Here is a 22,847-nt window from a genome sequence, read left to right as displayed (position 1 = left end):
GTGACCTAGTTTTTGATCCCAGATTCCCGGATGAAGAAGACTGAGAAACAATGGCCATCCAACGATATTAATATCAGTTGGCTCAGAGCCAAAAGGTTAATTATTAATGTTTATTCAGAATCAAGCAGTCATTTCAATAACAACAATTTTCTTAAACAAAATGTTTTTCTCTTTAAAATTAACATGAGAATGTGATCCAAAATTATCAATGGAATATGAATACATTTTTTATTTATCAGCAACAACTGTGTAGTCTGCGAGGGTTGTCCCTAAACTAGCGTATAATTGTTAAATATGTGCTTAATTGTACTATTATTGACACAATCTTGCTGAGTGAATAACTTAAAAAATCTCTTTCGCTGGACTAATATCAAAATTCGAAAGATGTATGCAAATGCTTAGTGAGTAAGTTATCTTTACTCTCGAATTCATAAGAATTTAATATTTATTTTCACTAAACAATCTTGGGTAAAGCATGTTTTGAGACCATGCTGTTGCTGTTGTTATGAGTGAGTTTGTACCTAAACTATGAATGTATTAATATCATAAGTCAAACAGCACCACCTATTTCATGAACATTATTAATATTGATATATTTCAACTCATGATTATAACGTTGTTCGTTCCAAAGTTTGACTGAATTCTAATTACACATTCAATTAAACATGTCAAAGATTTCTTGAATGCATTAATTATGCTCTTGCCAAAGTCATATAGTCTTATAATGATGTCAAAGATTTTACAAACATATTAATATCATATGACAAACTAACTGTTCAAATGCATGTTCACCAAATCACAATTATACAATCTCATTATTCTCACCAAATATTTCATGAACATAACACCGAATATCTCTTAAACATAAAACTGAATATTTCATGAACAACACATATAATATTTCATGAACATCAAGCCAAATATCTCATAAACAATACAGTAAATATTTCGTGAACATCACACCAAAGATTTCATGAACATCAATGCAAATATCTCGTGAACAATGCACTTCATTTTTCATGAACATCACACCAAAGATTTCATGAACGTATTGATATCATATTCGGACTCGTATTGCTGCTCATCCCAGAGATCGCCCAAACCATCCAATATTGCCTTCACTGTGTCCTGTTTATCTGAGTGTTTTTGTTCGCTGGCAGATGCACTCTCGCCCTTCCGCTTTTCCTCGAGAGTGAATAGGTCCAGTAGTTGGTCTGTCCCCATTGTTGATAAGCTTGCGTTGTCTTGGCTGATAATTGTGTTTGCTATCGTAATCTTAAACTTCTGAAGACTGAAACGGGACAAAAATCATCATATTAGGCCAGAATTAACTAATAGTTTGTTTACGGTTTCCCTCCCAACATTATGAGGAATTGGTAGTTTAGTATTTAGTAACCCCTTTATTCCATAATGAAAAAAATGAAATAAGATATGACCACCATTGAGGCTAAATAAAAATAAATTGGGTTGCAAATATTTTTGTAAGTTGGGAAAGGACTAAAACTATTTATTTTCAGTTATTCTAAAAAAGAACGGAATATCCTAAATTGTTATACAATAGGGGTCCTATCAAAGAACAACATACCTTAAAGCTGCACTCTCACAGACATAATTTTTAGTTTTTATCTCAGAGTCAGCTGATTTTAGCATCAATACCTTCAATTCACAGTCATATAAGATAACTCGCAATAGAACAGGGCCAATATTCAATATTGATCTTATCCTTATCCTTAAACATGCCTCAGTGATTCCATTCAGCCTATCAAAAAAAACTCAATCTAAGTTGCTTTTTTGAATACGGCCCCTCTGATCTCAATTGTTGGAGAAACAGCCGATAACTTCAATTTTCTTAAAGCATTAATAGTAGCCACAAACCTCTTATTTTGGCCATATTTGAAGATTTGCGATCTTATCTAAGTCAACTTTTTTAAAGCACTGGTTTCCATTTACACCAAAACTGGCTCATTCCAAGACAAGAAAGTTGTCAAAACCGGAAAATTGTGCGAGTGCAGCTTTAAATTGTAATACAATTTCAATTTTCTATCCAATACATTTAAGAACAAAACTGCTGCCTACTTTTCAATTGTGATCTAGCACTAATTGGATATTAATGAACAATTAAGTGGTATTCAATACTTACACTTTATGACCTACTTTGATATCTCAATAAAACAAAAGGTACAAAAAATATGACACCTAGCTGTCACTTGCAAAGTTTTAAATTTCAAAGACATTGACACTGTAAATTATATTTTCTACTTCAATTGGAATATAACCTATTAACATAAAATGAATTTAAAAAAAGAAGAGGAAAATATGTGGATATAAAACTTCAGGTACATGATCTTTCATAAACTACAGCACTCATGTACGCTCTATAAAGTTTAAAGATGCACTCTTTCTCCCAAAAAAGTTAAACCACAATTAATACATTTTTATTATTTATCAACAAGAGCTGTCACAGAGACAGCACCTCTACTATTCCGCCACTTTTCAGTGTAAGGATTGAAAAGGTTCGGTGAAACATGCATGGATCACTGTTAGATTAGATTTCAATGGAATACATGATGTGCTGAGATATTAACAAAAATGTGGTTACATGGAAAATTTTAACCAGAATTTTTAAGTCTTATAATAAAGGGCCATTATTTGCAAAATACAGTTATTTAACTTGGTTATTCAATTAGGTTGGGTGGTTGAATACCATTGTATAAAGTCTCAATGAAATACATCAAGTAGTTGCTGAGATATTAACCTATGTGAAAATATCTGAGGTAGTACGCAAACTTTAATGTAAGTTCTAAGTAAAGAAAGGGGCTTAATTCTGTCAAAAGGCTTGATAGAGTTACCTCCTCCTGAATACAGGTAGGGGGCATGATGGTGAACAAGTGTGCAAAGTTTCAAAGCCAGATGTCAATGGACTTTGAAAATATTTGAGGTGGTACGCAAACTTTAACGTAAATTCTAAGTCATAAAAGGGGCATAATTATGTCAAAATGCTTGATACAGTGACCTCCTCCTGTGTACAGGTTGGGGGCATGATGTTAAAGAAGCGTGCGAAGTTTTAAGTCAGATATCAATGGACTTTGAAAATATTTGAGGTGGTACACAAACTAAAGTCGAAAAAGGGGCATATTTTTGTCAAAATGCTTGATACAGTGACCTCCTCCTGTGTACAGGTTTGGGGCATGATGGTGAGCAAGTGTGCAAAGTTTCAAAGCCATATGTCGATGGACTTTGAAAATATTTGAGGTGGTACGCAAACTTTAACATAAGTGGTTACGCGGATGCCGACACTCAGGTGACTAAGATAGCTCTCCTTATTCATTGAATAGTCGAGCTAAAAAGGTTAATTATCTTGAAAACAATGGTTCTTATGAAAGATACCGTGTTGAATTTGAAAGAAAGGTGCAGAAAACATGGTATTTCTACCTCATGAGCACTGTAAATCTTTTAGCACTCACTAGTCATATAATATTTTATTAAATACATGGTTACAATCTTGTTATCAGTAATTAATATTTTACAAAAATGCATTATTTAGTAAGTATTCATAGATTTATCACTCAAAATTTATAAATGTGTATGAATTGATTTTAAATATGAGTGTCACTTTAACAGTTCTGCACAATTAACAACACAAACAATTGAGTTCTTGTGATATTCTGTATAACAAATAGAAAACTAAAGTATTATAAATATCCATGATGTATAATGAATACACCATATAATTATGATAAAATGATATGACTATGATGTCTATAAATGCATCCTTGGTGCCACAGGCATTCATAAATTGGGTTACTTAATTGGTTATGATATATGATAAGGGTTTTAGCCCCAGGGTGCTACAGAAGAGGAACAGGGAGAAAAGGGCACATGTAATAGGGTGTGAAGAGCTTAAATATTATGAACTTTGCTGAAAACTTTAGGCATTGTGTTCAATTCAAGTAATATAAAGTTTTAAATGGCGAATTAAACAAAACATGTATTTCAGTCTTAATACTTTAATTCTATGATGGCAGATTTAAGGGTACCTATGCTGTTCTCCCTGAGGAAAGAAGGGTGCTACCAAAAAGTTCAGCACCATTTCTTAACCCTTTAGCCTATACCTTATGATCTAGAGTTAACAGAATAACAACTTGTGGATTAAGTACTACGCTGTTTATGAGGCTTATCGTTTACTTCACAGATTATTTCCATCCCAGGTATGGGTTGCGGTGCTAGTCATCACAATCGTGTTAACCCAGGATCCGAGCCCGGAGGATCCCAGCCCGAGTCCCTAACCATATGTGGGCAGTGCGGGCTCGACGGGCACCAGAAAGTTGCAACATGGTGGTGTGAGGATTGTGAAAAATACATATGCAACTTCTGTGCGTACAATCATGGCAACCTTGCCTCGACTCGTAGCCACTATCTTATCAGAGCTGAGGCTAAGCCAACACCCAAACCTAAGCGCCCCAAACCTGCATGGGAAAGAACTCTGCAATCCAAACAAGCTGTATTGAAAACTTTTTTTGACACCAGGGCTGAACTTCATTATGTCGATATTTATAACGAGGATCGATGGAATCAACGAGACGGAGAGGAGCATACGAGGGGAGAGTGTATGTTGCCAATGTGTAATGTGATCTGTTGTCCGAAACGTCATGTAGCCCAGGCAGCCGCAATCATTACAGGATGCACTTATCTACCGGGTGGATATATTGCTGTGTGTGATTACCTCAATGAGCAAGTAAAACTTTTTGATACAAAATTCCGTTGCAATTCTTATATCCACTTAGACGGTTCCAAACCAACAGACATATGTTCCCACCGCAGTCAGATCTATATAGCAATTGACGAAAAAGCAAAAATTGAGAAAGTTGAAATATCTCTACCATACTTGTGTTTTGGCAGAAAACTGTCCAGGAATGGGGTTATAAAGACCGATGGTTACTGTGACAGTATAGGAATATGTAGACGGTCCAGTTTTACCCATGCATTAGTAGCCGGAATAACATATCCACAAGGGTATGAAACAAAACGATATCAAGTTCACATAATCTCGTTTTCTGGTGACACTCTTATAAAAATGTTCTATGATGATATTGGAAAAACTTTATTCCATGGAAAACTGTTCGTCAGTGGAACACCCCGAAAGGGTGAAATAATTGTATCAGACTCTGTCGCAGGTACAGTACAAGGTTTCAACTTTGCAAAGAAAAACGGGGAAGGACTTTTTAGACATGACATCTCAGCCCCTCTTGGACTTTCCGTTGATCGGAAAAACAACATTTATGTCATTTCACATGGTTGCTTCTTCTGGATCCCAGCACATAGAGAAACTGTTGTGACCTTTCTAAGAAGAGGTCATAGGTCGAAGTCCACCAATTGTTGCTATGATGACAAGACTGAAACACTCGCAGTAACTTCTAGTCACTCAGAGACTGTGCAGTTGTATAAGATCATTTGAGAGAGACTGTGCAGTTGTATAAGATCTTTTGAGAATGACTGTGCAGTTGTATAAGATCATTTGAGAGAGACTGTGCAGTTGTATAAGATCTTTTGAGAATGACTGTGCAGTTGTATAAGATCATTTGAGATAGACTGTGCAGTTGTATAAGATCTTTTGAGAATGACTGTGCAGTTGTATAAGATCATTTGAGAGGGACTGTGCAGTTGTATAAGATCTTTTGAGAATGACTGTGCAGTTGTATAAGATCATTTGAGATAGACTGTGCAGTTGTATAAGATCTTTTGAGAATGACTGTGCAGTTGTATAAGATCATTTGAGAGAGACTGTGCAGTTGTATAAGATCTTTTGAGAATGACTGTGCAGTTGTATAAGATCATTTGAGATAGACTGTGCAGTTGTATAAGATCTTTTGAGAATGACTGTGCAGTTGTATAAGATCATTTGAGAGAGACTGTGCAGTTGTATAAGATCTTTTGAGAATGACTGTGCAGTTGTATAAGATCATTTGAGAGAGACTGTGCAGTTGTATAAGATCTTTTGAGAATGACTGTGCAGTTGTATAAGATCATTTGAGAGAGACTGTGCAGTTGTATAAGATCATTTGAGAATGACTGTGCAGTTGTATAAGATCATTTGAGAATGACTGTGCAGTTGTATAAGATCATATGAGAAAGAATGTGCAGTTTTATAAGATCATATGAGCAGGAATGTTTATTTGTATAAGATCATATGAGAAGGTATGTTCAGTTTTATAAGATCATATGAGAAGGAATGTTCAGTTTTATAAGATCATATGAGCAGGAATGTTTAGTTGTATAAGATCAAATGAGAAGGTATGTTTAGTTGTATATGATCATCTGAGAATGACTGTGCAGTTGTACAAGATCTTTAAGATGGAATGTGAAGTAGTATAAATATAGCCAGTTTGTGTAACAATGACTTCTTTTTAGAGTTAAGAAGAGTAATTAATTCTAACATACTTGGTTGGATGCGATATATATCCATTCTAGAACAATTCCACAAATTATAATAATTCATTCTTAAGAAACTCACCCCATAATCTTTTCCTCAAGAGTTCCACGAGTGATAAGCCGATAAACATTCACGACTTTCTTCTGCCCGATACGATGCGCCCGATCCATAGCTTGTAGATCTTTCATGGGATTCCAGTCATGTTCGACAAACACCACTGTGTCAGCACCGGTCAGATTAAGTCCCAGTCCGCCAACGTGCGTCGTCAGCAGCAGAATATCGATTGATGGATCATTGTTGAACCTGGTAACAAAAAGATTTGAATGTAAAAATTATTTGGAACCTCAATACATATATGTTTTGAAGACACTAACTTAATGTCATGAATATTTGGTGCAATAATACATGTTTGTGATATAAATTGATGTATATAATCTGAATACATGTATGTATTAAAACCACTTATGGCAAGTTCCTGTACCTTTTTTTTTAAATAACATCTAGTTTGATAAAATGATGATGATGTGTTCGCTTATCCAAAAATTAAAATGTTTCAAAAGTTCAAGTGTAATTTAGTTTTGCAGAACACTCTTTAGGGAGTAAAACATACATCCTTTATGTGTCAAAATGACCCATACTACCTTATCAACAATGTCTTGTGAGTTATTGATGATATCTTTATAAATAAGAAAGACATTCAATATAATATTGAAAAATAGTGCATCAAATTCATTTCCTGGTTACAAAAACGCAAATATCTTTCTTAATATAGAGCTCTGCAAACACCATTAAGTCTCAAGAAATTGTTGATTGGGTAGCACTGACTATTTTGACACAAAACTATATACAAAATGATACATTTTATGTTTTGGTCCTCCAAACAACTTTTGCGCTGTGGAAGGCCTTTAATGGCCTGAATCAATATGTATATATGTGGGCCGGAGCCGTAAGGTGAGCTAAAGGTAAAATTGTTTAATACCTTAACTCTCTGCGAATCAGAGAGGTTTCCCTGTTTTCTAATTATAGATTCACATGGAGTCGGCAAATCGAGGCGATTGCCTCTAGCCAATCATGCAATGAAAAAGAGTATTACAGACACAATTAAAATTAGGAATCCTGACTATGGCGGACTTGAGACAAGAGTCCAGCTTTTCATACATCTTGTAATTATGATGATTACGATGATTATGATGCCCCACGAACATTAATGATTTCACAGTAAATGACACGTTTACATATGTGCATTGTCTCTGACATGTGTGCCAAGTTTCATTTGAATATCTTAAACATTCTGATATTGGCGTTAATGTGCAGACGAAAAACAAAGAAAACCCTCTCAAACATGGTACAAGAGAGACTTCCTGTTCAGAAGTAAACAGCCGGCTCAATATCCCAGGGACCGGCCAAAATACTTTAAGCCTTGGGAATATCAAGCCAAGTGGGAATGCTTATTAAGAGTAAAACAAAATTGGTCCTTAACATCCAGTTCAAGCCAACGAAGAAATTGAGCCAAGCAATATCATGCCAATGGGTTTCAACTGTATATACTTATCTTAATTTTACACAGCAGGTAGAATAGATCAAATTTTTACAATAAAATGGACTACATCAGTACATGAATAATGCTTCACCTGTTGACAATGTCATGTCTGTTACCAGCAGGGACACTTCCATCCAGTCGAAGGTAAGTCACAGATGGCATTTGACACCTGGAATATGAGGCAGATATATATATGAATGTATGTTACAGTCTTAGTTTAGTTTACGTACACTGTTTCTTTAAATTGATTTTGACAAAAGCTGACAACTAATATAAGTATGCTTTAATCAATTATCTTGGTAGAAATTTAGTTGTCCGGTTAGTGCACTTGCTTTTCATCAAGGAGACCTGTGTTCGATTTCCGGCCTGGGCACATGTGAGTTTGGTTAGTTTATACCAAGCTTGTCAAGTGCATTTTCTGCGGACACTCTGGTTTCCCCCACAACACAAGACCACACTCTCACTCCACATAGTGCCAACATCAGTGACATAGTAGAGGTTAACTTTCTTCACAATTGTTGTAAAATATATAATGTTTAAAACTAAGCTTTTTTTGTTTGTGATTTAAAGTGAAAAAGCAATTAATTTCCTTTTCACAAACCATGCAATGACAATGTTTTTAAAAACTGCTAAACTTAAACATTCAATTTTTATGTAAAACCTCCCGATAATTGTACACATGAATACTAAATATCATCCGAATATTTTTACAAGTGTTTATGTTCTGGCAGACATAAAAAATGAGCATCAACAATAAATACAATGGAGACAAACAGATGGTAAAATGTATGTTTACTTGAGTAGATCAGTTTCCACTATGTCCAGCATGCCTTTGAGCTGACAAAATAGTAGCACCCGATGTTGGTTCACGACGGGAGTTTCACTCCCAGGCTGGCCGGCACTTTCGTCCACACCAATACCACAGTCACTAAGCAGCTGTCTGGAAATCATAGTGAGTTAAAATAAGTTCCATGTGCACAATGATATAAGAGCATTACTGCGTTCTATATAGTTCTCTATGTTTGTAAACTTTCTGGCCTGCACTTTCTTTCACATTGATACCACAATTATTCTTCTCCAAATGCCTAGAATTATAGTAAACAAGAACTGTCACTTGTAATTCCCACAGCGATGCCCCATGCAATGTGCACCAGTAGACGTGAAAGTGATCTTTCAGGTAAGATCTTCCTTTTGACACATCTCGTTCATGTTTTAAAAAGTGAACATTTATGCCTGGAAAATTCTTTGTTCCAAATTTGGGAAAGTAACACTCCTAAAACTACAGTATGTAATTGCATAATTCCAACATTTAACTTTGACAATTGAAGTAGGAATCTTGGTCGTACGCGGGGCATATCTTTTTATGTGAGAGGGACATTTGTGTTAAGTAAATTAAAATTGTTGAAACACATAAGAACGTTACAGCCCTGTCAGAAAATGTGGACAAAAAGAAAGATCGATGCTACGATTACTATCCCCTACCCTCTAGAGCATTGAAAGTCTAAGGTTGTTGATGAACAGCAAACAGTAGGATTACTTGCACCTGTACTATACCAAGAGCAGTCACAGACTGCCATATCCCCTGCTGAATTAAGAACAGTATCAAATTCGCCATACAACAAAAATAACAATGAAAATTATCAAAAGGCAATAACTTTAAATACTGCACCAAGATTTATGTTCATGTGCACTGCAACTTCAATGAGATCTAAATATGAAGTTTGAAGTCAATACTGCAAAGTCTTCATGCTATGCTCTAGACAAATATTAAGTATGAAAATTAACTAAAAAAATCCACCCAGTTTTACGGTTCCTGTGCACTGCACTTCTCCTCAATGAAATCTATCTGTATATGATGTTTGAAGTCAATGCCTTAAAGACTTTTCAAGTTACACTATGGACAAGGTTGCCGATTCTTAAGAAGTCAACACTAAAATTGTGAAATGACAAACTCCAGATGATTCCATAATTAATGTATATTCTGTAAATGAATGTACTTACTTTAGAGCTGTTAGCTTGGGGGCGTGATTGAGATCACGAATGTTTGAACCCTGAGATTTGAGAGAAGCCATCACTTCAGTGTACTTGGGATGGTTCTGGTTCAACACAAGAGCCGGGTGATTACACACTTTGCGTAAATACTGCAACGCCTGCAAAGAAAAGGATGAGAAAGAGAAATTAGAATGTACATATAAAGGGGACTATCAGTGAAAACAAGATATGGTAACAGGCTGAAACTCCTAACAATGAAAATACTGAGTTTTGTTTGAGTATGAGGAATACAGGGATGCTGTTCATAAAACATCTTACGTCAAAATATAATTTGATTTCTTATTTTTTATAGTCATATTACAAGAAAACTATAAGTGTTTTCGAAATAAAAGTATGCATATTCAATCAAATCAATTATGCTTAAGTATTTTATATATTATAAGATTAATATTTCATATGATCAGTGAGATATTTAACTTAAGAAAATGATAGATAGGAAATGACTTAAGTAATAAGAATACCGGCCCAGGCCCATAGCAAGCTTGTTGAAATTGTTTCCAAAGCTGTATACAGCCATTTCATGTACTCACAGTATATAAAGCAAATGTCCAGCAAAAAAACAAACCATAATTGTACGATAGTCAGACAATGTAAGCTCTTCATCTTAATTTCAAGATAAATCCTATCATCCATGAGACAACATAATGTAAATGAAGGTTTGCAAATGATTGCACTGGTAATTGCTGCGAAGAAAGACAATTTTGGACTTATTATTGATATTTCATTTCAGATTTATTGTTGTTTTTTTTAATTTTGTTTGGAATTGTGCGTATTTTAAACTTTCAGTGGTAATCACTTACTGGGACACAAACCAAGCACACAAAATTACCATTATTTTTCATTAAAATTCATTCAAAAGCTCCAAACCAACCTGGAAGATGTGTGTGGATCCCCTCTTACTCTCGCTGACCTTGACCGACGTGACACAATCTTCTACACCCCTCTGTGCCTGAGAGCGTGCAAAGTCCTCGTACAAGCGTACCTGAAATATTAAACAGCAATGAAAAGTACCTAGATCACTATAGGAAAACGTGTGGATCCCCACTCACTCACAATGACCTTTGCTAAGATCATGTAAAGTCCTCGTACAAGCATACCTCAAATATTAAACAGCAATGGAATATTAATGCCTCGATCACAACAAGAAACCTTGTGTGTCCTGGCTCACTCACGATGACCTCGGCTGAGAGTGTGCGAAGTCCTCGTACAAGCATACCTGAAATATCAAACAGCAATGGAATATGAATGCCTATATAACACCAAGAAAACGTGTGGATCCCCGATCTCACGATAACCTCAGCTGAGAGCATGCAACGTCCTCGTACAAGCGTACCTCAAATATTTAACAGCAATGGAATACTAATGCCTACATCACACCAAGAAAATGTTTAGATTCCGGCTGACTTACGATGACCTTGGCTGAGAGCGTTCATAGTCATCGTACAAGCGTACCTGAAATATTAAACAGCAATGGAATATAAATGTCTACATGTATCACACCCAGATAACATTTGAATACCCACTCACTCACGAAAGCGAATGTGTATTCATTAACACAATAACAAAGAGGAATGAGCGTTTTCACTTACTCTCACTGACCTTGACACAGGAGACAAAATCTTCTAAGCCCTTCTGTGCCTGAGGGCACGAAAAGTAATCGTACAATTGAAGCTGAAATTCTTATCCACAAATGGCTAATAAAACCTTCATAATTCTTTTTCATTGGCAACCAAAATTGATATCCTTATATAACGAGTGTTTTTTGATGTGTGCCAATGTATAATACAGTTTTTCCATTTGGTGGGTATCAGCCTGCCTGGTGTCACTGATGAAAACAATGCAGAGATTTAGAAAATTTGAAGATACTCAAAATATTTTCAAGACTTTATCCGGGACTTATCTAAGTTACCTGAAGTGGACTCAAATCACAATAATAGTCCTGGATGATTTTAGGGGGCAGATCTTGTAGTACGTCTTCTTTAAGTCGTCGCAGGATAAAGGGTAGGACTTGCCGATGTAGAGTTTCCATGGCCAACGCTCCTGAACAGGTAAATGTAATGCATATGAATGGCAACAAAAATAATTAGGTATTTTTCAATGTTTTTTCAGCATTTCTGGAATGGGCCAAGGGTCTTTCAAATTGGCTACAAAATAGACAGAGAAGATAAAAGAATATGATAATTATACATCAACAAATGGTTTGTAGGTACAATTAATTCATAAAAAAAGTAAATGAAAAATTGGATATACTTTTTTCACATTTGGAAAAAAAGAGATAGTTTTAACATTTAAAATGGAAAATTGGATATACTTTTTCCACGATTGGAAAAAAAGAGAGTTTTAACATTTAAAATGGAAATTTTGACCATTTGCCATTCTGTGCTACATATTATAAATTTATCGTGAGATGCCCAAGAAATATAATGGGAAAACACAGAATTTGAAGTTGTAATGTTGACATGTTCAAAGGTTTTTAAACTACAGTTTCACATACCAGCTTCCTGTTCTTTAGATGAACTCTTGGCCTCCCTGCTTGCAAGAATCGGTTTCCCATATCTGGCCTGGAACTGCTTCTCCGTTCCCAGAAAACCGGGAACCAGAAAATCAAACAGGGACCAAAGGTCAAGGACATTGTTCTGGATTGGGGTACCAGACAGGATTAGCCGATGGTTGCATTTTAATTGCTTCACTGCTTTTGAGATCTAAAATAAGATATTGCATTTGTTTGACCTTTATAAAAGCCAATGGGAACATGTTTAGAAACAAGATGAGCTATTGTTTGCATTTTTTTACCACTTCACCTGATTTTAAACATATTTTATTATTGCAAGAAACATACAAAGTATGCAAGGTCATATGTATGTAGAACATGGGGTTTTCACAACCAACACACTTCTGGGGTTTCGAATGGTTATTTTTTCCAGTGAATGTAAGAAAGCCTACTAAATGAATACAATGAATATAATTATGAGAAGACAGCAACTATATTAAATGTACAATACAAAGTACAAGCCAGGGCCACGCCCATTTGATTGAAACAAATACAGACAGGCTAAATTACTATCTATACAGTGGTCAAAATTAACAAAAGCCCGCAAGCCCGTCACTGGTATAATAGCTTCCGGGCTTGGTAATGGTAGAAGAATTTTGGCTTTTTCATCCAAAAGTCTAATTTCGATGACTGTCTTCATTTTAATTCTTGCAAATTAATGACTAGAATGTATGGTAAAACAACTCACCAGACTGCGAGACAGTATATAAATATAGGGTGAATAAAACTTCCTTGAAAAACTAAAGTATTGTTGAATTTTTATGTACAAGTAATACAGAATTCACTTGAATCTCGCAGTTCAAGTGTTAGTCAAGGGCTTTGAAGTCATAATATGAACCAATGAGAATGTAAGATAACAAGAGATGTTTGTCAAACATTATGCCCCCTGAGCGCCAAGTTGCCAGAAATATTTGGACAATTGAATGAAATATGCATGGACTGAAATGACAGCTGATTTGTCATTGGATGCATATGAGGCAGGTCATCTACTGGTCATACCTAATCTTCATGTCAAGTTTGATGACCATAGGTCCGGGAATTGTTGAGTTATCACTTGGACAAGCTTTGGTCTTCCAACAGACCGACCGACATGTGCAAAGCAATTATATAACCCCTCTGCTTCGAAGGGGGGCATAATTAAACTAGATGTTCACTGAAAACTGATACTTCAACTCATGCATTTAGTGACATATAAATTTCTACTGTCTACTATATAAGAAAATAAAATATGGACAATCAGAAAACCTTTTTTCAGCTTACAGTCACACTGACCTTGACCTTTGACCCACTGACCTCAAAATCAATAGGGTTCATCTGCTGGTCATGACCAATAAGCCTACCTAGTATGAGGTCCCTGGGTCAAAGCGTTCTCAAGTTATTGATCGGAAACCGTTTTTCATGTTAAGGTCACACTGACCTTGACCTTTGACCTCAAAATCAATAGGGTTCATCTGCTGGTCATGACCAATACACCTACCAAGTATGAGGTTCCTGGGTCAAAGCGTTCTCAAGTTATTGATCGGAAACCGTTTTTCATGTAAAGGTCACACTGACCTTGACCTTTGACCCACTGACCTCAAAATCAATAGGGTTCATCTGCTGGTCATGACCAATAAGCCTACCTAGTATGAGGTCCCTGGGTCAAAGCGTTCTCAAGTTATTGATCGGAAACCGTTTTTCATGTTAAGGTCACACTGACCTTGACCTTTGACCCACTGACCTCAAAATCAATAGGGTTCATCTGCTGGTCATGACCAATACACCTACCAAGTATGAGGTTCCTGGGTCAAAGCGTTCTCAAGTTATTGATCGGAAACCGTTTTTCATGTAAAGGTCACACTGACCTTGACCTTTGACCCACTGACCTCAAAATCAATAGGGTTCATCTGCTGGTGATGACCAATACACATACCAAGTATGAGGTCCCTCGGTCAAAGCGTTCTCAAGTTATTGATCGGAAACCATTTGGTATTCCGACCGACCGACCGACAGACAGACAGACCGACCGACCGACATGTGCAAAACAATATACCCCACTTTTTTCAAAAGGGGGCATAAAAATATAAAACTTGTTTAACCACTCAAACATCACACCATACAAACATACACTCAGAACATGAGATTTACACGGACAAACAAGTGACTATACAAAACAGGACAGTTGGGGTGGAGTTACACTTGTCTACATAATATCAAAATATATAGGATTGGACTGGAAGCCAAAATGTTTATATGATGGTCAATATCTATCCAATAATACGTTTTACTAATAAAACCAGATCAATGTGCAAACTTAAAATACCTGAGGACAACTTTATAACCAAGTTTTTAACAGTTAGCTGCAACCTAATGATTTTGAGTGAATTATGAAGTATTTAGGGTTCCATGCCTCAGGGATTTTCCAGTAAAACATATAACCCACGGGCAATTATTTTCATAGTATATGAGTGGGTGTCTTTTCCCCCTAATTTGGACCCCAAAAGGGTTAATTTGCTTCTGTGGGGGGGGGGGGGCATGATATAGAAGTGCCTTCCCCCAGGGGGTTATATGTTTGAATGGAATAGCCCTCACAGACATACATAATATTTCAAGTTTCTTACCTTTGTTTTGCCATTCTTTATAATGTGACCTTCATCTAGGATGCAATAGTTCCAGTGTATAGAGCTGCAATATAAGCCACACATGTATATATACATATACACCTTCTACAGTAAAACAGTTTAATCTCCACTTTAAATCCTCTAGCTCCTAAAAAAGATGAACACACACTCATTATACACAGTCTGAAAAACAGATGTGTATGTTCATATATACCTTTGCTTCAGCAGAAAAAACAACTAGCAGTTTTTATCCACATCAAATTCTTCTAGCTTCCATACACAAATGCATACATATTTAATTATACACACCATCAGAGTGAATGTTGAAAACACAAAAAAACATACATAAAACGACAGGTCCAATATAAGAGCAGTTATATGAGAAAACCCAAAGAATTGACCAGTCCCCATTTGTCAATCAAACAATAAGTTGACCAATTAGAGGATTATATTTTCAGTTAATAGACGCATTGCTCAATGGATTAACTGTAAATCCTCACCAAGTTGCAGTAATGGTTTTGGTGTCTGGTCAAAGATGTGTGTTACAATTATCTTTTTGGCAATATCACCTAAAGGTGTACCACTTTAATGTTGCATTCTCATAGATCGACAGTTTTAACATTTGTTTTATTTTTTGTCTCATAATCAACTGATTTTGATATCATTGCCTTCAATTCAGTCAAATAAGATAACTCACAACAGAACTCATATCTCAATTGCTGTAAATACTACTGACTTTTTTTCTTAAAGCGTTAGTAACAAAAACATCGATTTTTGAACATAAATTTGTAAAACTGCGATCTTATGTTTTACCAGCATTCTTGTACCACTGGTTTCCAGACATTTAGGCAAAAACTGATTCATTCCAAGACAAAAAATAAAAAAAAATTGTCAAAACAGTCCATCTGTTCAGCTTTAAAGGAACTATACACCAGAAAAACAAATCTCAGGACAATTATTTAATAAAATATTTTACTCTTTGATATCATAATTGTAAAAAAAAATACCAAAATGTAAAAAAAAAATTGTGTCGAACCAGTGTCGCCAAAATTGCAGTCCAGCGTTGTATCATCTGTGCTACGAATGGTTACCATAATCAGTTGAAATATTTAAGCTATATACCTAACTTGGTAATATCACGTGATAACATCGACTAGCCAATCACACATACATATGAAATGAATTCTATTAGGTAGACTAGTTAGTAATCTTTTTTAATGGAAAAATACGATAAAACTGCGAAAATAATTTAATTGTAAACTATGTGGTACTTCAGTTAGTAAGTTTCAATGCATTGTACACATCGATACCAAGTTTATGTCAGTTTTCGATAATTTTCTCTTCTTTTATCGCTATTTCATCATACGGAGTGCAGCCCCTTTAAAAAATGGGGAACATTGATCAGAAAATGTTGTAATGAAGAATAGAGGGATTAGCTTAATCTAGTTTTAATTCAGTTCAGCAGCTATAGAAGGATAAAATATGTTTGTGAAATCATCCCCTGGTCAATGTTCCACTAGACTGGACATACATGTACCATGGAATGTACATGTATTATGCTAGGGAACTTGTCTCTTATACGACTTTACCCCCAGCAGAGCTATTGAAAAAGTGTCTTCTTACGGCTGTAAGCGGATAGTGCACGAGATTTTCGAGTAATCCCACTAGCCGATTATTTTTCGGAAAAATAACTATTTTTTATATCTATAAATTTGTATTTATTTATTAATTAATGCATTTATTTGCTCACTAATATATGCAATACACTTATCGTCGTATAAGTCAGATACAGTTAGTATGTGTAAGTATCTATTACTTAAAACATTGACAGTGGTTGTATGAAGGTGAATGTAGAGGACAAGGTCACATGTGGGTCAATGTCACAGGTCAAGGACACATGTGGGTCAAGGTCACATGTGGGTCAATGCTTTGAAGAGCTTCTCTTAGGACAAGCACATGTATAAGTTAAAATTCTCTAAAAACAAATCATGGACACACGTGTGATCTGCGGCTCTTCACAAATACTGGAACAACTGATTCAACTATGCTTGTTGTCTTTTTCTAAATATTTCACTACATCATAAAACATTTCACCTTTAAAGGTTAACAATGATTATGTTAACAACGTTGTTAACTTTAACAAAATTCTAAACAATCAGCCCAAAGTTGGTTACAGTTTTGCATACCTGAAGAATTCTGCATCATTTCTGACAACGTCGTAAGAAGCAACAATCAAATTGTGGTTTTTGGATTTCTTTTGTAATCTGAAAATACATTAAATTAAGTAAATGTAATCAGATAAGTCATGTTTAAGAACAACAAAAAGTTTCATTGTGTCATTAAAAAAAATTATATTGTAAAAATAGGAAAAAAGGTTTCATGACCTCAAGTCAACCTGGTAGGGGCTTGAACCCATGACTGCCGGAACACTAGCATGGCGCTCTGATGAACGGGGCTAACAAAGCAGCTGGTTGGTACCCACACACACACTACAGACCTTACACTATTTCCAAGTAATGTCCTTGTTCAAGTTTTCAACAACAACACCATTAATGATGACACAGACACCAATACTACGACAACAGCTAAAGCTATTTTTTTTTCTTTTAAAGCGTCAACTACAAACATGAGATGCTTACCTCTGTCTTTCAGTTGGGGTGCCCGCATACATGAGGGGGTTGAGGTATTCCTCATCTATAAATTTCTGAATCTCGTACACCCAGTGACCAATCAGGGTGGGTGGGCAGACGACAATTGAGGGGATGGGTGAACTATCAGGGCTCTGAGATTCCTACAAAGATACCAAAAACAAAGATGTGACAATGCAGAGCAGACTGTACTTCATGACCCCTGCCTTCCATGCTAAACATGCAAGATAGCAAAGATTCTATGCCCCATGCCATCCAACCCCCCTGCTATGACGCGCCCCTCAAAATAACTTACTATAATCAGTTTGCATAATTCATAAAACTGTAATGTTCAGTGAAAACATGTCATATTGGAAGCACTCTTCTGCCCTGTTGTAGACCAGAATGTGCATCCTCCTGCATTCAAAGAATTAAATGCTTAAGATAAGACTTGAAATATGATTATGAATACAAACAAACTTTACATATTTAGTAGACTAAGTAGAAACCTAATATTCAGTGGTCGAAATAGCACAAGCCCGCGAGCCCTGCACTGGTAAAATGTCTTCCGGGTTTGCTCAAATTCTGAATTTTATATAGCAGGGCTTGTTCAAAAATATGATTCCATGCAATAGTATAAGAATTCGGGCTTGTTCATCCGAAAGTCTAATTTCAATGACTGAACATTACTTCATATAAGCACAATTTCTTACAGTTTCTAATGCTTTCATTATTAACTGCCCGATACAATGTGCCCTTTTGTCCCCCAACAGCCTTTCTCTTTTCTGTAGCACCATGTCATTTTTAAAACTCGGCTAAAACTTAGACAGTCAACCCATGCCGTCGGTTAATAAAATTAACATGATGCAAATGGGATCCTTGTTTCCGATGATCACATATCAAAGTTTTTGTAAGAAGTGGTCAAAGTTTTTTAATATCACGACAAAAATAAATAAAAATGAATAAAAAAATGAAAAGAAACAGTACATGCATAGGTACAGCTAATACAATGTCATGACGCAACAAATAAGAATGGCTGTCGGGTTAGCGCAGTGGATAGCGCACTTGCTTCTCACCAAAGCGACAAATGTTCGATTGCCAGCATGGACAAATGGGTTTTCTCCCGTTTCCGCCACAACAAAAGACCACACTCAACATTATAGTAAAATATATAAAGTTTCAACAAATTAAATTAAACCTGTAGTTTATGGTTTATAAGTAAAATTGAAGTTAAATGAAAATTGAATATGGATGATCATGATCCATTATAACCAAAGTTGAGTGCTCATTGACGATGATCTCATTGTATTCAAATATCACCGCATTGACGATGATCTCATTGTATTCAAATATCTCGCAATCATTATGAGTAATTGAACCTTGTACCTTATATTTCACTTGTCTTCTATAGTGATCTGTAGCCATTATACATATAGACTGAAGTGTCTTCCCGAGACCCATATCATCACACAAAATCCCGTGGAGTTTGTATTTGCTCAGGAATCCAAGCCAGTTAACGCCATCCTGGTGAAAAAGAAAATATTCATTGCATAACATTTATTTCTGCCCTTTTTTCAGGGTCTGTAAATTCTGCTGACTCACATACCATAATTTAACAAATTATCTCAGGGAAAATGTGTACAATGTTTTATTTGAATATCTTAAATTATTTCTGATCTTAAGGCCCAAAAAAAGTTTGGCACTAAGACAACAACACTTACGCTGCTGCTAATACCACAAGCCCTATGACAATTGTAACTTCAATTTTTTTATTAAAGCTGAACCCTCACAGATACAACATTTCAACAACTTTTTATATTTTTTGTCGTGAAAAATGAGCCAATTTCTGCATAAATATCTGCAAATCAATAATTTAAAACTGCTGACAAAAGATCAGATCGCAGATTTACTTATTTCTGTTCGAAAATTAATGTTAAATGGTTAAAAGCATTACTAACATAAATGTGGTTACATGCAAAATTTTAACGAGAATTTCTAAGTCTTATAATAAAGGGCCATTATTTGCAAAATTCAGTTATCTAACTTGGTTATTCAATTAGGTTGTGTGGTTGAGTACCATTGTATAAAGTCTAAATGCAATACATCAAGTAGTTGCTGAGATATTATCCTATATATGTGTGCTAACATGCAAGACCTTAACCAGAATTTCTTAGTCGCATAATAAAGGGGCAAAAATGTTATATTATGATGAGTTATCTTACTTGATTAAATAAGAAGGTTAAATGGTTGGGAGCTTGTGTGTAAAGTTTCAATGCAATATATGATTTATTCACTGAGGTATTGACTTAAAAGTGGTTACATGCAAAACCTTAACCAGAATTTCTATGTCGAATAAAAAAGGGGCCATAATTTGAATTTAACGCAAACTAGAGTTATCTTACTTGATTATTTAAGTAGATTGGATGGTTGAGTACCATTGTATAAAGTCTCAATGCAATACATCAAGTAGTTGCTGAGATATTAACCATGTGTGCTTACATGCAAAACCTTAACCATAATTTCTAAGTCAAATAATAAAGGCCCATAATTTGCATTAAATTCAAAAAAGTGTTATCTTACTTCATTAATCAGATAGTTGGAAATACATATCTAAAGTTTCAATCCAATACATGATATATTTGCTGTGATATTGTCTTAAATGTGGTTACATACAAAACCTTATCCAGAATTTCTAAGTGTAATAATAAAGCAGGGATGGTAAAATTCCGGATTAATCCGGAATTCCGGATTTAAGGTCTCAAAATCGATTTTGAGATTAATGTAAATCTGTTGACTTTTTTCTAGGGGGGAGGGGTACAGGGAGCGATTCTAGCTCAGATCGAACAATATGGGTACGAAAGGTGAGTTTTCCGGAAGTGTAAAGCCGGAAATTATCGAACCTATTTACATCTTGGCAGTCGAGCTATATGATTGGTTAAGCTATCATCGGGTGATTACGGAAATTACCGATGGGACTAGAAGACAGTATCCGGATATGACAGACGACGAAGACGAATAAACGAGTATTGGAAAAAAAACGACCACCACCAACTTCTAAAAACATCGATTCGTCGATTTAAAGGTATATTTGCTATTTATTTTTAAGAGAAATTTTCGAAACGCTTCTTTTTAAGTTCATAGAATGTGATCAAACTGAGAATGGCTTTTGCGCATGTAGCAATATTTCGGACATCGCGATTCGGATTGTGTCATAATAATCGATTTTTATTTTACAAATTTTATTTGGCCGATTGAGGTTTACGCTGTTAAACCGTTTCTTTATTGTTTCCATAATGTTTGAAGCATTGTTCTCAATAAGAAGTGGCTGTTGACTATATATAATGGAAGGTTCAAATGAAAATTAAAAAAAATGAATACATATTTTGTAGTAGTAATATATATATTAAGTAGGAGCAGTCAGTTTATTTTCTATTTGAGACAGTTGAACAAAACTTCTTGAGGACCCAGTTTGAGTGAGATTTAATTTCTATAGTTGTAATTTGAATTTCCAGGTATGTTGATCGTTCCAAAAGTCAGGGATGAACAGACACCTTGGCCAGTGCATCCAGTTGTTCCTGTCAATGACTGACAATTCAATACAGAGGCCATGATACTTGGATTTATGGCTGAACATGACCTTCCATACTCCCTGGCACCACATGTAGTGAGTCTTACTTAAGACACTTGCCAAAGATACAAAAGCTCTTAGCGAATTAAAACTTCAAAGGTGTACACTGTACACCTTTGAAGTTTTAATTCGCTGAGAGCTTTTGTATAAGATGACTTAGGGAGAGGCAAGCCATTTCAATGATGAACTTGTGGAGGAGTTAAGTGAAACTCAGTTTTGTTTGAACTTAGACGGGTCAACAAACACAAACAATGAGAAAACTGTTGCAGCTATTTTTCTGCTAGAAAGAAATAGTGTTGAGACATTTGGCCTCCTTAAAAATCACAAGGGCTGATTCTGAATCAATTTTCAAGGAATTTGAAAGCCTGTTTGCGAGACTTGAACTGACGTGGGACAATCTGGACAATCTAATTTGTGTGCTACTGGACTCATGTAACACCATGAGGGGAAATTGTTTTGGCTTTGAGACCAGAATACGTCAACTTGTCCCTCACCTCATAGACATTGATGGCGACACAGTCCAACATGACCACAACGGCTCACTGCCAAAGCATTTACAGTCCCGTTTGGATATTACTTGGAATAATAATTAATAATATTATATTCTCATCAAATGTGTAGATAATGGAATAAATACTCTTTATGATAAATACAAATTGAATAAATAACACTTTTACAATAAACATTTGCAAGCTTGATAATTGATATGTTGTTCATTATTATAAATCAAACATCCCACAGTGTAGACTGTTCATACACAGGCATTTGATCATAGCCAGTTGAGTTTTATGGGAAGTGGACAACTGAACCAAAATGTCAGGTACATGTCTTATGCCTGTGACTTCAGGTAAAAAAGTAAATTTAACTTTGTTTGAAGACAAAGGTGTTTAACTTCACTGCTAAGATTCCTGATAATTGTTCTGATTGCGGATGTCTCCTGTTGAACATAATTATATCTACCAAACTGAAAGGTGTACTCCTTGAACACTATTCTAAGGCAAAAAAGGGTATGAGAAACCCTGAAATACTGAAAGCTTCAGGGGGCTTTGCCCCCCTTGTACCCCCACCAGGGCTTTGCCCTGGACCCATCGGGGGCCTTTAGCGGCCCCCTGAACCCCACGCAGACATTTTCAGGATTGGCAACTTGGCTCTGTTATCATCCCTGATAAAGGGCAATTATTTGCATTAAATGCAAACTAGAGTTATCTAACTTAGTTAATTAAGTAGGTTGGATGGTTGAGTACCATTGCATAAAGTCTCAATGCAATACCTCAAGTAGTTGCTGAGATATTAACCTATGTTTGCTTACATGCAAAACCTTAACCAGAATTTCTAAGTCAAATACTAAAGGCCCATTATTTGCATTATATGCAAATAAGTGTTAATCTAACTTTATCAATTTAGTAGGTTAGATAGTTG

General features: G+C 35.6%; 1 protein-coding gene across 2 annotated transcripts in view; it reads right to left on the bottom strand.

The window, feature by feature from the left end:
- Window positions 1-96: 96 nt before the first annotated feature.
- The window catches only part of LOC128241731 (TATA-binding protein-associated factor 172-like), a 58,023-nt gene continuing 35,272 nt past the window's right edge, over window positions 97-22,847 (bottom strand). For both annotated transcript variants that reach the window (XM_052958791.1, XM_052958800.1), the window contains exons 28-39: window positions 19,187-19,324; window positions 17,813-17,964; window positions 17,360-17,437; window positions 15,174-15,237; window positions 12,517-12,724; window positions 11,932-12,062; window positions 10,894-11,004; window positions 9,972-10,120; window positions 8,767-8,910; window positions 8,062-8,139; window positions 6,512-6,733; window positions 97-1,291 (exon numbers count right to left, since the gene is read on the bottom strand). In XM_052958791.1, the coding sequence (XP_052814751.1) occupies window positions 1,027-1,291; window positions 6,512-6,733; window positions 8,062-8,139; window positions 8,767-8,910; window positions 9,972-10,120; window positions 10,894-11,004; window positions 11,932-12,062; window positions 12,517-12,724; window positions 15,174-15,237; window positions 17,360-17,437; window positions 17,813-17,964; window positions 19,187-19,324 (1,740 nt within the window). In that variant the 3' untranslated portion in view covers window positions 97-1,026. The remainder of the gene's footprint in view (window positions 1,292-6,511; window positions 6,734-8,061; window positions 8,140-8,766; window positions 8,911-9,971; window positions 10,121-10,893; window positions 11,005-11,931; window positions 12,063-12,516; window positions 12,725-15,173; window positions 15,238-17,359; window positions 17,438-17,812; window positions 17,965-19,186; window positions 19,325-22,847) is intronic.

This window comes from Mya arenaria, chromosome 2 (genome assembly GCF_026914265.1).
Source record: "Mya arenaria isolate MELC-2E11 chromosome 2, ASM2691426v1".
Classification (NCBI taxonomy): Eukaryota; Metazoa; Mollusca; class Bivalvia; order Myida; family Myidae; genus Mya; species Mya arenaria.
The sequence above is the reverse complement of the archived record's forward strand: the minus strand, read 5'-3'. Positions and strand labels throughout refer to the sequence as shown.